Source organism: Cyrtonyx montezumae, unplaced genomic scaffold (genome assembly GCF_038088225.1).
Source record: "Cyrtonyx montezumae isolate F1298 unplaced genomic scaffold, pur_monq_1.0 scaffold_51, whole genome shotgun sequence".
Classification (NCBI taxonomy): domain Eukaryota; kingdom Metazoa; phylum Chordata; class Aves; order Galliformes; family Odontophoridae; genus Cyrtonyx; species Cyrtonyx montezumae.
The window spans coordinates 241,727-255,148 of NW_027072058.1; the positions used below are offsets into that span (position 1 = coordinate 241,727).

General features: G+C 70.1%; 1 protein-coding gene across 1 annotated transcript; it reads left to right on the forward strand.

Moving 5' to 3' along the window:
- The first annotated feature begins 8,117 nt into the window (after positions 1–8,117).
- KCNN1 (potassium calcium-activated channel subfamily N member 1) lies at positions 8,118–12,496 on the forward strand. The gene is given in 9 exon segments (XM_065748708.1): positions 8,118–8,419; positions 8,421–8,528; positions 8,613–8,708; positions 8,820–9,238; positions 10,694–10,835; positions 10,908–11,018; positions 11,104–11,231; positions 11,870–11,939; positions 12,054–12,496. Coding segments are annotated over 9 exon segments (1,566 nt in total). The 5' UTR covers positions 8,118–8,200; the 3' UTR covers positions 12,327–12,496.
- The last annotated feature ends 926 nt before the right edge of the window (positions 12,497–13,422 follow it).

Consider the following 13,422-nt stretch of genomic DNA (forward strand, 5'->3'; position numbering starts at 1 on the left):
GTGCCCCCCCCCCCCCCCTTTTTTTCTGTGAGAAGTTTGTTGTGTTTGACTCCAATTAAACAGCAAAAAACAAAACCCAAACCGCTGCTGTCTTGTGGGAGAGCTGGGGGGGGCTGGCTCCTGCTGTACCCTCAGGGTTGGGTGGGGGGGGGGGGCAGCACAGCCCTTTCCATCTTCCATCCGCCCTTTGTCCGGGGGGGTGGGAGGGGGGGGGGTGGAGAGCGGCTCACACATCAGTGCTGCATTCCCCCTCCCCCCACCTCCCATCCCCGTGTCCCGGGGAGGGGGGGTCTGGAGGTGTTCCCTCCTTCAACCCCCTCCCCTCGCTCCCTGCACGGCGGTGGGGCCGTGCGCACTGCGGGGCTCCTTCCTCCTCCTCCTCCTCCTCCTCCTCCTCCGCAGCGCGGGGCTGTGGTCGCAGAGTGCCCCCCCCCGAACACTGCGGTGCGACGGGGACCAGGGTTGGGGGGAGGAGAGGGTGGGGAAGGGGCGAACGAGCGTGTGCCCCTCCTGCTGCAGGGATCCCCCACTGCCGGGGGAGGGGGAAGAGGGGGTAGGGATAACGGGGGGAACAACGGACCCCCCACCCCCCCATTGCAGGGATCTCCATTACAGCCGGGATTACCGGGAATCCCCCCCGCCGCGAATGCGAGATGGATGCGCTGAGGGCCACCACGGGGGAACCCCCCCATCACCCAACCCCACCCCCTCGGTGCAGAGCGGCGGTTCCCAACCCCCCCCCCCCCCCCGCATTGAAGCGGGTTCCCGCAGCGGGGGGGGGAGGGGGGGAAGGAGGGAGGAGAGGAGCGCAGAGGGGAGGGATTCCCCGCCCCGCCCCCCCTCAGGGATTCCCCCTCCCTTTCTGCATCCACCACCCCGCGGGTGAAGGGGGGGGGGGGGGGGGAGCTTTAAAATTGTTGCTGCCATGGCAACGAGCGCTGCGCTGCGGGGGCGGGGGAACCCACGGATTGGGAGGGGGAAGGGGGGAGGGGGGGGGGAGGGGGGGGGGCGGTCACGTGGCTGCGGGATCCTCACGGCGCGCGCAGCCGCGCAGGGCTGACACCGGGCATCCCCCCCCGGACCTCCCCCGCACCGGGCATCCCCCTGCAACCCCCCCACCCCCCCGCAACCTCCCCCCTCCTCCCCCCAGGCACTGTGCACGGCTCCCGCCCCACGCAGCCCTTCCCGCCTTCATGCGAACCCCCCCTCCCCAGCGCCGCGCACCGCCCCTGCACCACGCATCCCCCCCCCCCGCGCTGCAGCACGGAGCTGGGCGTGCGCCCCTATGTTCCCCCCCCCCGCCACCCCGAGCCGTGCACCCCCCCTTTGCACACCGCACGTGCACACCCGGAGCTGCTCCACGTGCCGCCAGTGCACACCTCTTGCACGCATCGCCGCCCCCCCCCCCCGCACAGAGCGCTCCGGAGCACCCCTGAAACCACCCCCCCCCCCCCCTCCATCCCCACACGCTTTGTTCCACGCACACCCACAGTCACCGCGTGCCACGCCGCGCCGTGCACACCCGCCTCACAAAGGGAGCGGGCGGGGGGGGGGCCGCTCCGCACCAACGGAGCCCTGGGGACCCCCCCCGTGCTCCCGGGGATCCCCCTGCAGCCCTGGACCCCCCGGCACTGGGGATTCCCCCCCCACCAGGTTCTTGTCCCCCCCGGCGTTGGGGACATCCTTTGCTCCTGGGGACCCCCATGCGCTCCTGGGGAAATCCCCTGCGTTCTCGACCACCCCCCCCCGGCATTGGGGATCCCCCGATTCCTGGTACCCCCCCCCCCCCCCGAAGCACTGGGGACATTCTTTACTGCTGGGACCCCCCCTTTGTTCCTGGGTCCCCTCTGAAACTGTGAACCCTTCGGTGTTCCCCCCCCCACCCCCCCATCCTCCCGGGGACGAGCAGAGGGACCCCCGGGGGTGGTTCCTCCTTAAGGGACGGGGATCACCGAGGGGTCCCCGCAGCTCCGGCGGGGTGGGGGGGGAGAGCCGCGGTGGGGGGAGGGGGAGGGGGGGACGACACGAAGCGGGGACACCGCGGGAGGTTTCGTTTCAGCCGCAGACAATAGCGGCGGTGCGCGGGAGCGCGCGTCTGCGCGTGGGAGTGGGGATCGCGACGCCGCACCGCTCCGCACCGCACCGCCCCGCGCTGGGGCCGCCGAGGGGACATAGCGGAGACCCCCCCCGGCCTCCCCCGGCCAACCCCCCCCAACCCGCGCTCCCCGCCGCCCCGGTACGTGCCCGCCCCGGGCCATGCTCACCGCCGGTGGCACACGAGGGGAGCGGAGGTGGGGGTCTGCCCGCAGGTGGGTGCTGCGTGGGGCGGGGGGGTGGGGGAGGGGTGGGCAACCGGCTTCGGGGACCCTATGAGTCGGGGAACCCCCCCCCCCCGGCTCCTCGGTACCCGCTGGCGCTGGGGATCTCCTCCAGTGTGAGAATCGTGTGAGCCCTCGGGGACCCCTCCGGCAGCTTGGGGAGCACAGGGCTGCTGGAGACCCCCCCCCCCCAAAGCTTCTGGGGCTGCGCGGCAATGGGGACTCCCCCACCTCGCGGGGACTCCCCCGGGGGACCCCCCCGGCTGAGGGGAACCCCCCGCTGCTGGGAATCCCCCCGGGATTCGGGGGGGGGGGTGCCCCGGGCTGGCACTGATCGGTGGGGAGGGGGCGGTGACTGTTCCCAGGACGCTCCGCTGCCAAGGGGAGCGCAACCCGTTCTGCCCCCCCCCTCTCCTTTCCCCCCCCCCGCCCGCTCTCTCTCGCACTGTGCGTCCCCAGTTTGCGGTGGTGGGGGGTCCGCATTTGAGCAGTGGGGGGTTGTGTTAAGGGGGGGGGGAGGCGCGAACAATGAGGATGCGACGGGAGTGACTCTGCCCGGCTAAAAATATCCTCCCCACCACCGCCGCCAGCGCGGCCTCAAGGTCACCACCCGCCTGGTGGGGCCGGGGGGGCGCGGGGGTGTGGGGCGGGGAAGCCCCCGGCCCCCCCCCTTCGTGCTGCCGCTCCCTCCCAGAGGCGCTCGCGGCTCCGGCACAGAGCGGCCCCCGCGCCCCCTCCTCATCCCCACGTCCTCATCCCCATCCCGCGGGGCTGTGGCAGGTGAGCGGGGACGCCGTGATGGGTGGGGGGGGGGACACACACTCACATTGCTTTCGCCCCCCCCCAACCCCCCCCCGGGTTCCCCCAGCCGTGCATCTCACAGCCGAGCATCCCCCGTGTCCCGGTGGCATTGGTGCCCAGGGTGGGTGGGTTCGGTGCTCAGCGTGAAGCCCCACTCGGGGGTCTGCGCGTGGGGACGTGTGGCCGTGGGGACCGAAGTCACAGGGATGCGGAGGTGACACGGAGGGGTGATGGGGGGGGGGGATAAAGGGGGACGCTCCGGGGCTCCCCGCTGCGGGGTCCCATGTTGTGAAGGCAGTGCGGGTTCAGAAGGCAGTGAGGGCGGTGGGACCGGGGGTTGGGGTGGGGGTAGGGGGGGGCGAGGTGTCCCCGCCGTGTCCCGGTAGTGTCCCCGGGGCCGTGCGTTGTGTTTGCCATCTCAAAGTCCGGGGTCAACGCACGGGAACCCGGCGCGCTCCGTGCGCTGCGTTTCACCCAACGATGCGAGCCCCCCCCCTTCCCCCTAACCCCCCCCAACCCCTCTCTGCCCTTCCCCATGACCTTGGGCCCCTGCGCTCGGGGTGGGGGGCGAGGGGGCACCTCCCCACAACCGGGTGCAGCCGCTCTGCGAAGGAGCTGGAGGGGATCTGGGGTCCCTCACCCCTCGAATGCAGCGGGGACGGCCGGGCACCCTCAGCCCCCCCCCCCCTCCCCCGGGCAGGGGGTCCGCGCGTGCCCCGTTGGGGGCAGCCATGCGTGGCGGCTTTGTCCTGCGGCTGAGCCGAGCGGCGGGGGGGGGGGCGGCGGGCGCAGCCGGCGCGGTGCCTTTGTCTGGGGACGGCGGTGGTGGCAGCGGAGGGGCGCGGGGACCCCGGGTACCCCCCCCGATTGGCACAGGTAGGGCATCCCCCGGCGCTGCGGTGACCGCACCCCCGGTGCGGGAGGGCTGAGGGGGTTCTGGGGTGGGGGCAGGAGGTGCCACCCCCGTGGGGACCCTGTGATGGGGATGGTGGGGTGGGGACCCATCCGCTGTGGGAGGGTTGGGGACGTTGGGTCGGGGAAGATGGGGGCACCTCCTCCCCCAGCCCTGGGGAAGCCGCAGCTGCTGCTGTCCCCGTGTCCCCGCTGTCCCCCAGGCCCCGATTCAGCCCCGGCCTCAGCTCCTCTCCCTGCGGGAGGGTTTCCCTCTGCTTTCCTCTCGGGGAGACCCCGGGATCTCCCCCATGCCGGGGGATTCCCCACATGGCAGCTCTGCCCGGGGCGGTGCGAGTGTCCCTGCGTGTCCCCGCGGGTGCCAGCAGCCCGCCTTCCTCCATGCTCCTCCAGACCCACAGATATCCTTACCCCCACCTGCCCCCCCACACAGGGTCCTGCGTGGGGCGGAACGCTCCCAAATCGGGGCTCTGCAATCGGGGAAGTGCCCGTGGGGCCGCAGTGCTGGCATTTGGGGGGGTCCCATCATGGCATTGTCCCAGCCCTCCTCGTACTGATGGCTCCACCAGCTCAGGGGTCCCGGCTCTGCAGCCCTGAACCAATCTGGGCTCCCCCCATACTTCCCCCTGGCCCTAAAGCACGTTTGGCCCCCCCACACTGTCCCCCCACACACACACACTGTGTGTGGGGCCGGGGGCTCCCGCTGGCACCAGCAGATGCTCTCCAGTCTGGGACATATGGTCCCAGCAGGGCGTCCCCAGGACACGAGGGATGCAGGAGCGGGGCTGCAAAGATGGCCCCAGCTCCCCAAATCCCTGCACCCCCCACTCCCCCCACCCCCATCCCCATGATTCCCAGGCAGAAATTAGGGAGCGGGTAATAAATAAATCACCACCCGGAGCCGTTCGGCCGCCCGCCTCTATTTTTAGCTGCACCCTCCTCTGCAGTTGCTCGCAGGCAGCAGCACTGCTTGGGGGCATGGGGGGAGTGGGGTCCCACTGCCACCCGTGGGGATGCGCTGGGGATAGGACGGACCCCCAGGGATGGGGATGTGCTGCAGCTGGGCTGGGGGGCACCGACCTCATGGGGAGGGGGCTGCAGGCGGTGATAGGATGGCTGTGTCCCGGCTGGGGGCCCTTTTGGGGTGCGCTCGTCCCCCTCTCACTGTCCCCATCGTGGGGATGACGAGGGGGTCCCTACAGTGGGGAGGGAGGGGGGCAGTAGGGCCGGCTGAAGCCATTGTGACTCAGTGCAGCCTCTGCTGCAGCGTTCAGGCCCAATGCGTTCCCCCCCCCCCATCCCAGCACATGCCCCCCCCAGTTCTTGCAGGCTAGGCCAGGACCCCCATGCATGCCGATATCACACGAGGACCCCCCCTCCCCATCCTCTCTTGCCCCCCCAGGACACGCAGCCTGAAGGCTGTGGTATCTCCGTGCCCCCATAGGGCCAGAGCTCCCTCGTCACGCCATGGGGGCCACGGGGGTGCCAACCCCCAGCGCTGCCCCCACCCCCGGGGGGTGGGTTCACCCCACGGACACTGCAGCACTGGGGGTTCTGCAGCCGCACAGCACTGCCGCTGCCACCGGGGACGCACAGGGCCACATCTCAAGGACATCCACCGCCGTCACCTGCGGCCAAACCGGGGGACCGCGGTGTCCCCGTCCCCATCCCCACGCTGCGGCTGTGCGGGGCGGGGATGTGCTCAGCGCCCGCATCCCTGAGCATCCCCACAGGATGCTCTGCTATGGGAACAGGGACGCAAACGGGGCCGTCCCCGCTCCGGGGTCCGGCTCTCGGTCGGCCCCAGCGTTTCCCCAGCCGACGGATCCCACTGGTGTCACACAGGAAGGATTTAATGAGGCCTCGCCGCGAGCGATGCGACCGCAGCGTGCCATGGTTCCTCCAATACTGCCCAGGATCCATCCACGAGGGCCCTGGAGATCCCACCGGGGAGCCCCCGAGACCCCGCAGACCACCCCCGCCCCCCCAGCCCCCCCCCCACGCACACACCCCCACACATCTCCTCCCGAGCGAATATTAAAAGGAAATCGGAGCTCATTTCCCGGCCGTAAATTTGGCAGAATGGTGAGAAAATGATCTGCCCCTGGAGGGGAGCCAGGGCCCAGTGCAGCAGCTGCACCCCGAGCCCTGCCCCCACGGGCACTGCAGTGTGACCCCCGCGGGGAGGGGCGGGGGGGGGCGGGGGTCCCCATGTCCCTGTGCTGCGTGTGGGGGTCCGGCACTCCTGGGGTCCCCATGCACAGTGGGGATGTGGTACAGTGGCTGCAGTGGGGATGGCGGTGGCGGAGGTTTGGGGTCAGCAGCAGCTAGGTGCTGGGGTTGGGGGCCTGAAATCTGGGGGGGCTGCAGGATGGAGGGGTCCGCTTGGGTTCCCACTGCTGAGGCCCTGCGGCCGTGGGGAGGCAGTGGGACTCCCAGCCTCCATCGGTGGGACTTTGCGCTGCAGGGGCTCTGCGGGGCCCTTCGTGCAGTGCGTGGGGGGGGGGGTGTGGGGGGGGGACATGGGTGCAGTTGGTGGCATGGGGACGCTTGTTCTGTGGGGCCGTTCGCACAGCAGAGCAGTTTGCACGGTGGGGCTGCGTTGATGCAGCGGAGCAGCTGCTGCGTGTCCGGGGCCGCTGAGCAGTGGGGCTGTCGGTGCAGGGCCCCTTCGGACACTACAGAGGTGCAGCGGGGGCTGTGTGAGCAGTGGGGGGCGTGCACACGGTGGGGGCTGCTCGTGCATCGGTGGTGCTGATGGTGCGACGGAGCTGTTGGTGCGGTGGAGCGGTTGGTGCAGGGGGGGGGGAGGTTTGAGCAGCACAGAGCTCGTGCAGTGGGGCAGCCCGTGCAGTGGGGCAGCCCGTGCAGTGGGGTTGTTTGCACAGTGGGATCAGCTCTGGCTCTGCAGCCGGGACGGGGAATCCAACGGGGCTCTGTGCCCCCCCCCCCCAGCTTCGGTGCACGCGGACAGTGCAGGCCCTGCAGTGAGGGTGTGTGTGGGAGGGGGGGGCTGTAGCTGCAGCTCCAGCATGGGGCCCACCCCCACCCCACCACGCCCCCGTGCCTTGCCCCCACAATACCCCCATGTGCCCCCACCTAATGCCAACTCTCATCCCCGCCAGGTGTGGAGGGAAGCCCATGGCACCCGGCCCCCCGGACCCCCCCATCTCCCAGCTCCAGCTCCTCTGCCCCGGCCCCTAGCACCCCGAGGCCGCCCCCGGGCGGTGCTGGGGAGCGCGAGCAGGTATGGGGCGTGGGGGGGGGGAGGGGGCAGGTTGGGGTACAGGGGTGTGCACAGTGGGGGATGTTTGGGAGTATGGAGGGGGGAGCGTGGGGGTGACATGGGAGTGATGTGGGCGGGGTTTGGGGAGCCCTGTGCGTCCCCCCAACGGGGGGGGGTGCGTGGGATTGTTGTAAGTGTGGGGGGGTGATGGGGAGTAATGTGCACAGGGGCTGAGATGGAGTGGGGGGGGATGCACGGGGTGACGAAGAGGGGTGCATGGGGAAATGGGGGGAGCAGGGGGTGATGGGGGCGCGTTGTGAAATGGGGGGGGGTGGGGACCGGGGAGTGCGAGGGTCTCCAGGGGGGCGGAGGAGGAGGGGTGGGGGGGGCAGTTGCGCCTGGGGGCGGAGCCGGCGCTGGAAGGGGGCGTGACCAAGGGGGCGTGACCAAGGGGCACGTCGCGGGGGCGGTGCCGCTCTCCGCCAATCAGCGGCGCCGCTCGGCTCGCCCCGCCCCCGAGCGCTCCGGTCCCTCCGCCGCGCGCTCCCGGGGCCGAGTGGGGCTGCGGCTGCGGCGGGTCCGGCTCCGGTACTGCGGGTCCGCTCCGCTCCCGGCCCGGCGGAAGGTAGCGGGGCAGCGCCGGGACCGGGAAACCGCTCCGGTGGCTGCGGGCGGCCCCGGGACCGGCGGACACCGCGGAGCGCGGCACCGGCACCGGACGCGGGACGGCGTGGGGAGCGGGGTCGGGTTTGGGGGGGGGAAAGGGGGGGTGTGTGCCGGGAGCACGCGGGTCGGCGTCACGGGGAGCGGTGCCACGTGCGGGGCAGGAGGTGACACGCGGCCCCCGGGTTACAGGAGGGGGGATTAACGGGGCCGTTCCCGCAGGTGCCCCCCGCCCCCGCCGAGCCATGCGGCATCGCCCGGCCCCCCGCCCGCCGCAGCCATGAGCGGCCCCCGCCGCAACGGGGGGGTCCCCAGCGCCTCGCCCCGCAGCCCCCCCCCGCTGGAGGCTCAGAGCCCACCGCTGCGGCCCCGCCGAGCCCCCGGCCTCGAGGTGGTGGTGCAGCCCCCGGCCCCCCCCGGGAGGGGCGATGCGGCCGAGGCGCGGGGGGGGCCGCGGCGGAACCAGAACATCGGCTACAAACTGGGCCACCGGCGCGCCCCTGTTCGAGAAGCGCAAGCGGCTCAGCGACTACGCGCTCATCTTCGGGATGTTCGGCATCGTGGTGATGGTCACCGAGACAGAGCTCTCCTGGGGGGTCTACACCAAGGTGGGGGGGGGGGAGGGGAGCCGGGAGGGCAAGGGGGGGGTCGGCTGTGCCCCACGGTGCTCACGCTGCCCGCTCTGCGTGCAGGAGTCCTCGTACTCGTTTGCACTGAAATGCCTTATCAGCCTCTCCACCGTCATCCTGCTGGGGCTCATCGTCATGTACCACGCCAGGGAGATCCAGGTGAGAGGGGGCTCCGGGTGAAGGACTGGGGTTTGGGGGAGGGGGGGGGAGCACACACACCCAGAGGGATCCCCCCCAGCGCCGTCCCACCGATGCCATCCCTCCCTGCAGCTCTTCATGGTGGACAACGGCGCGGACGACTGGCGCATCGCCATGACCTACGAGCGCATCTTCTTCATCGCGCTGGAGCTGCTGGTCTGTGCCATCCACCCCATCCCCGGGCAGTACCTGTTCACCTGGACGGCGCGTTTGGCTTTCACCTACGCCGCTTCGGTGGCCGACGCCGACGTGGACATCATCCTGTCCATCCCCATGTTCCTGAGGCTCTACCTGATCGGGCGCGTCATGCTGCTGCACAGCAAGCTCTTCACCGACGCCTCGTCGCGCAGCATCGGAGCGCTCAACAAGATCAACTTCAACACCCGCTTCGTCATGAAGACCCTCATGACCATCTGCCCCGGCACCGTGCTGCTGGTGTTCAGCATCTCCTCCTGGATCATCGCCGCCTGGACCGTCCGTGTCTGCGAGAGGTGGGGGGGGTCAGCCTGGAGGAGTTGGGGAGTGGGGTGGGGGGAGGGGGGGGGGGAGGGGCGCGGCTGAGGTGCCAAACCGTGGGGAGAAGGGGTCTTTGGGACCCCGGTGCCTGGGGTCGGTGGGACAGAGCTGCGTGGTGGTGGTGGGGGGGGGGGCCGTCCCCGCGGATCTATCTGTTGGGGAGCAGAAGGAGTCCCGAGGTGGGGACGTGGCACGCGCTCCACGGCTGCGCCCCCCCCCCCCCCCCCCACCCACCTCCAGTCCCCCGTTCCCCCTCCCCGCCCCCTTCCCTTCCCCCCACCCCATGCTCGCCCCCCTCCCCGGCCGCCGCTCGCCCCGGGAGCGCGCATTAACTGCTCTTGTTTTCCCTCTCTGACCGCTCTGCTGCTCGCAGGGACAAACTGTGAGTCACCCCAGGAACGACAGCCGCGTCCTGCACGGGACGGCCCCCAACCCCTCCCCCCCCCCCCCGCCCCCCAACCCCGGGCTTGTGCTACTCAGAATTTAGGATTAGCTGCAGCTGCCGGGTTGTGGGGGCTGCGGGAGGGGGCAGTGGGGCCAGAGCACAGATCCCACAGAGCTGGAAAGGGTCCGGAGCCCTTTTCCACTTGGAACCTCAGCAGCTGCTCTCTGCCCTCTCCGTGCCCCCATCCCCACCGCGGTGCCCAGGGCTGGTTGGGGGTCATGCTCTGCCCCACCGCGGGGCTGTGTGTGCTGCAGGACCCCTTGCAGGGCTCCTGGTTTTGTTCCCGGAGTGATGAGCGGAGCAGAGCAGTCAGGAAGGGGACAGCGGGTCCCTTCTGTCACCAGCTCAGAGCTGGAGCACCTCCGGGGGGGATCTGCTCTTTGGTGCCCGCAGTTCGGGCATCAGAGGAGCCAAGGGATGCTCCAGGAGTGCAGCACAGGAGGGAAGAAGAGGAAGGAGGGCAGTGAGGGGCAGCAGGGAGCGCGGGGCACAGCCCTGGGGCCGGTGGCACTTTGGGGACCGATATCTCCGTGCACCTCGATGCCCTCAGCCCCTGGGTATGGCACCTCGTGGCATCACCCCACGGCATCGCCCCGCCACGGCCCTCGGTGCAGGCTGAGGTTCCAAGCCCAAACATTGCAGGCTGTACCCGAGGAGGGGAGGGAGGGGCGAAAGGGGGAGGGGGATGCGGGTGAAGGGACGCAGCAATCCTAAATTCCTCTCCTCTCGCTTCAGCCCGCCCCGGCTTGCTGCTGCCAGCCCTTCCCTTCCCCGCCTCCATCACCCCGCTGCTCCCCGCATGTCCCCGCTGCCCAGCTTGGCCCCACAGCACCGCGTTGGTGTGCGGCCCCAGGGCTGAGCCAGATCCCCCCCCAGCTCCCCTCCCCCCCCAACCACTCCCACCCCCACGGGAAAGCCACCGAACGCCGCGTGGCACTCCCCAACACGTGGCCCCATGCTGACGGCCGCGCTCGGCCCCACGCAGGTACCACGACAAGCAGGAGGTGACCAGCAACTTCCTGGGGGCCATGTGGCTCATCTCCATCACCTTCCTCTCCATCGGCTACGGGGACATGGTGCCACACACCTACTGCGGGAAGGGGGTCTGTCTGCTCACCGGCATCATGGTGAGCGTGGGGGGCTGGAAATGGGGGGGGGGGGGGGTGCTGGTGCCGGTCCCTCACCGTGCTGTGCCGTAGGGTGCCGGCTGCACGGCTCTGGTCGTCGCCGTGGTGGCCAGAAAGCTAGAGCTCACCAAAGCAGAGAAACACGTGCACAACTTCATGATGGATACGCAGCTAACGAAGCGGGTAAGGGCCCCCCCCCTCCCCTCTCCCCACACCACTGCACAGCCCCTCCGGCTGCCCCCGCCCTGACCCTTTCTGTCCCCTCCAGGTGAAAAATGCTGCTGCCAACGTACTCAGGGAAACGTGGCTCATCTACAAACACACCAAGCTGGTGAAGAAGATCGACCATGCCAAAGTTCGGAAACACCAGCGTAAGTTCCTCCAAGCCATCCATCAGTAAGTGCCAAACCTTTACCTGCTTCCTACGCGGCGCCCGCTCGCCCGTGCCACCACCACGCCGGCCTGGTGGCCGTCCCCTTCCTCTGCCCCCCCCCCTTTGTGCCAGCCCTGCCCCACCTGCTCCTGTCCCCTGGGCTGGATCCTTCCCCAGTGCCCTGTCCCATGGGGAGGATGTATTCCTGGGGGGTGGCACCAGGGATGGTGTGGGGTGCCGGCTTCACGCGGTGCCCCCTGCTTTGGGGGGATGGGGGGGAGGTTGGGAGGGGGGGGACAGGGGTGCTGCTGTGGTCCCCGTGTGCTCTTGGCGCTGGTATTAAACCCGCTGTTGTGTTCTGTCTCTGTTCTGCCCCCCTCCCTGCAGAGCTCAGAAGTAAGTGTACCTTGTCTCCCTCGTACCCATCCGTGTGCATGGTGCTGTGCTGCAAAACAGGGGGGGGGGTGGCGGTGTGGGGAAACCCCTGGGAATCCCAGAGCTCCTGGGAATCACAGGGATTACCGGGAATCTCCATGGAGAGCCAGACCCCCCCCCCACGCATGGGGGTGGGGGCTCCATCAGCCGCATGCTGGGGGCCGGGGGGGGAAGGAGGGGACACCCCATAAGGCAACGCTGACCCCCTCTCCCCCTTCTCCCCCAGGCTGAGGAGCGTGAAGATGGAGCAGCGCAAGCTGAACGACCAGGCCAACACGCTGGTGGACCTGGCCAAGGTGAGCGCTGCCGGGGAGGGGGGGGGGCGGCTCAGCCCAGCCCAGCGTGGCACGGGACCGCACGCGTGACCATCACCCACCTGACCCCCCCCAACCCCCATCCTCCTCCTCCAGACCCAGAACATCATGTACGACATGGTCTCGGAGCTGCAGGAGCGCAACGAGGACCTGGAGAAGCGCATCAGCGCGTTGGAGGGGAAACTGGAGGCGCTGGGGCTGAGCCTGCTGGCACTGCCGGCCCTCGTCAGCCAAGCCATCGGGCAGCAGCAGCGTGAGCTGCTGGGGAGCTGGGCCCCCCACCTCTGCCCCTCCACCGCCCCGTGCACCCCCGCCCGCCGCCGCCGCTCCCCCTCCACCGCCCCCCACAGCTCCTCGGACAGCGGGTGACATTGTGGGGGGGGGTGGGGAGGGGGTGGGCCGGGGTCCCTTTATGTCTGGCCATCGTGTGGCTGATTTCAGTAGCTTTGTTCTGTAAAGCCCTCTATAAACTTCCTGCGTTCACTGTGCTGGCGTGAGGCTGGAGACCCCCCCCCCTTCTCTCTGTTCTTCTCCCCCCCCCCCCCCCCCCTCCCCAACTCCAATTGGGGTTCCCCCCCTGACCTCAAGGAGGGATCTGGGGGTGGGACATAAGAGCAGCCCCTGGGGAGGGGGGGGGGGTCCTGGCAAAGGGGAGAAAAAGGGGCGGTGGGACAGAGTGGGAGCCCTGAGGTTTGGGGGGGTCTGGGGGCAGCGGCCCAGATGTGGGGTGAGTGGGGGTCCAGGATGGGGTCAGGGTGGTGGGGAGCAGGAGGGCCAGGGGCTGTGTGGGGTGGGGGCAGCCTCCCCCTGGGGCTGAGGTCTGAGGATCCTGGCTCGGCCACGCCGCAACCTTGGCAAAGTCACGTCACCACTCTGTGCCTCAGTTTCCCCCATCTGTAAAATGGGGGCGTGGGGTGGGGGGGTGGGGGGGGGGCTGGGGGCGGGGGGTTTGGGGCAACGATACCGACCATTGTCAAAGTGCTGTGAGATTCCTGGATGCAATACTCAACTGCTCCTGCACCGTGTGGGGGCAAAGCCGCTCCACGGGGCCCTGTGCTGGGACCCCCGGGGGTTGTGCCCCCCCCTTGAGCCAGACCCTCGGCATGGGGAGGGCCAGGGGGGGGGGGGGGCGGGGCCGAGTCACACATTAAAGGAGGCTGAACCGGACATGTCACTCTGTGCTCGTGGCAGTGGGACTGATGCTGGGGGGGGGGGTGGGGTGCGATGGGATGGGGGGTCAGGGAGGGTGGGGTCTTTGCAGGTCCCGGCTGCTGAGGTGCATGGTTACTTAGCACAACCGAACACGGGGTGCTGGGTGGGGTGGGTGGGGGCTGCTCCTGCCTCCAGCCCTCACCCCCCCCCTCGCCCCACGCCCGCTGTGGGGCAGCACACCGGTGTTAATGTTTAACCCGCGGTGCCGAGCGGCGGCAGGTAGCGGCTCCTGGGGGGGCCACGTCCTGCCACG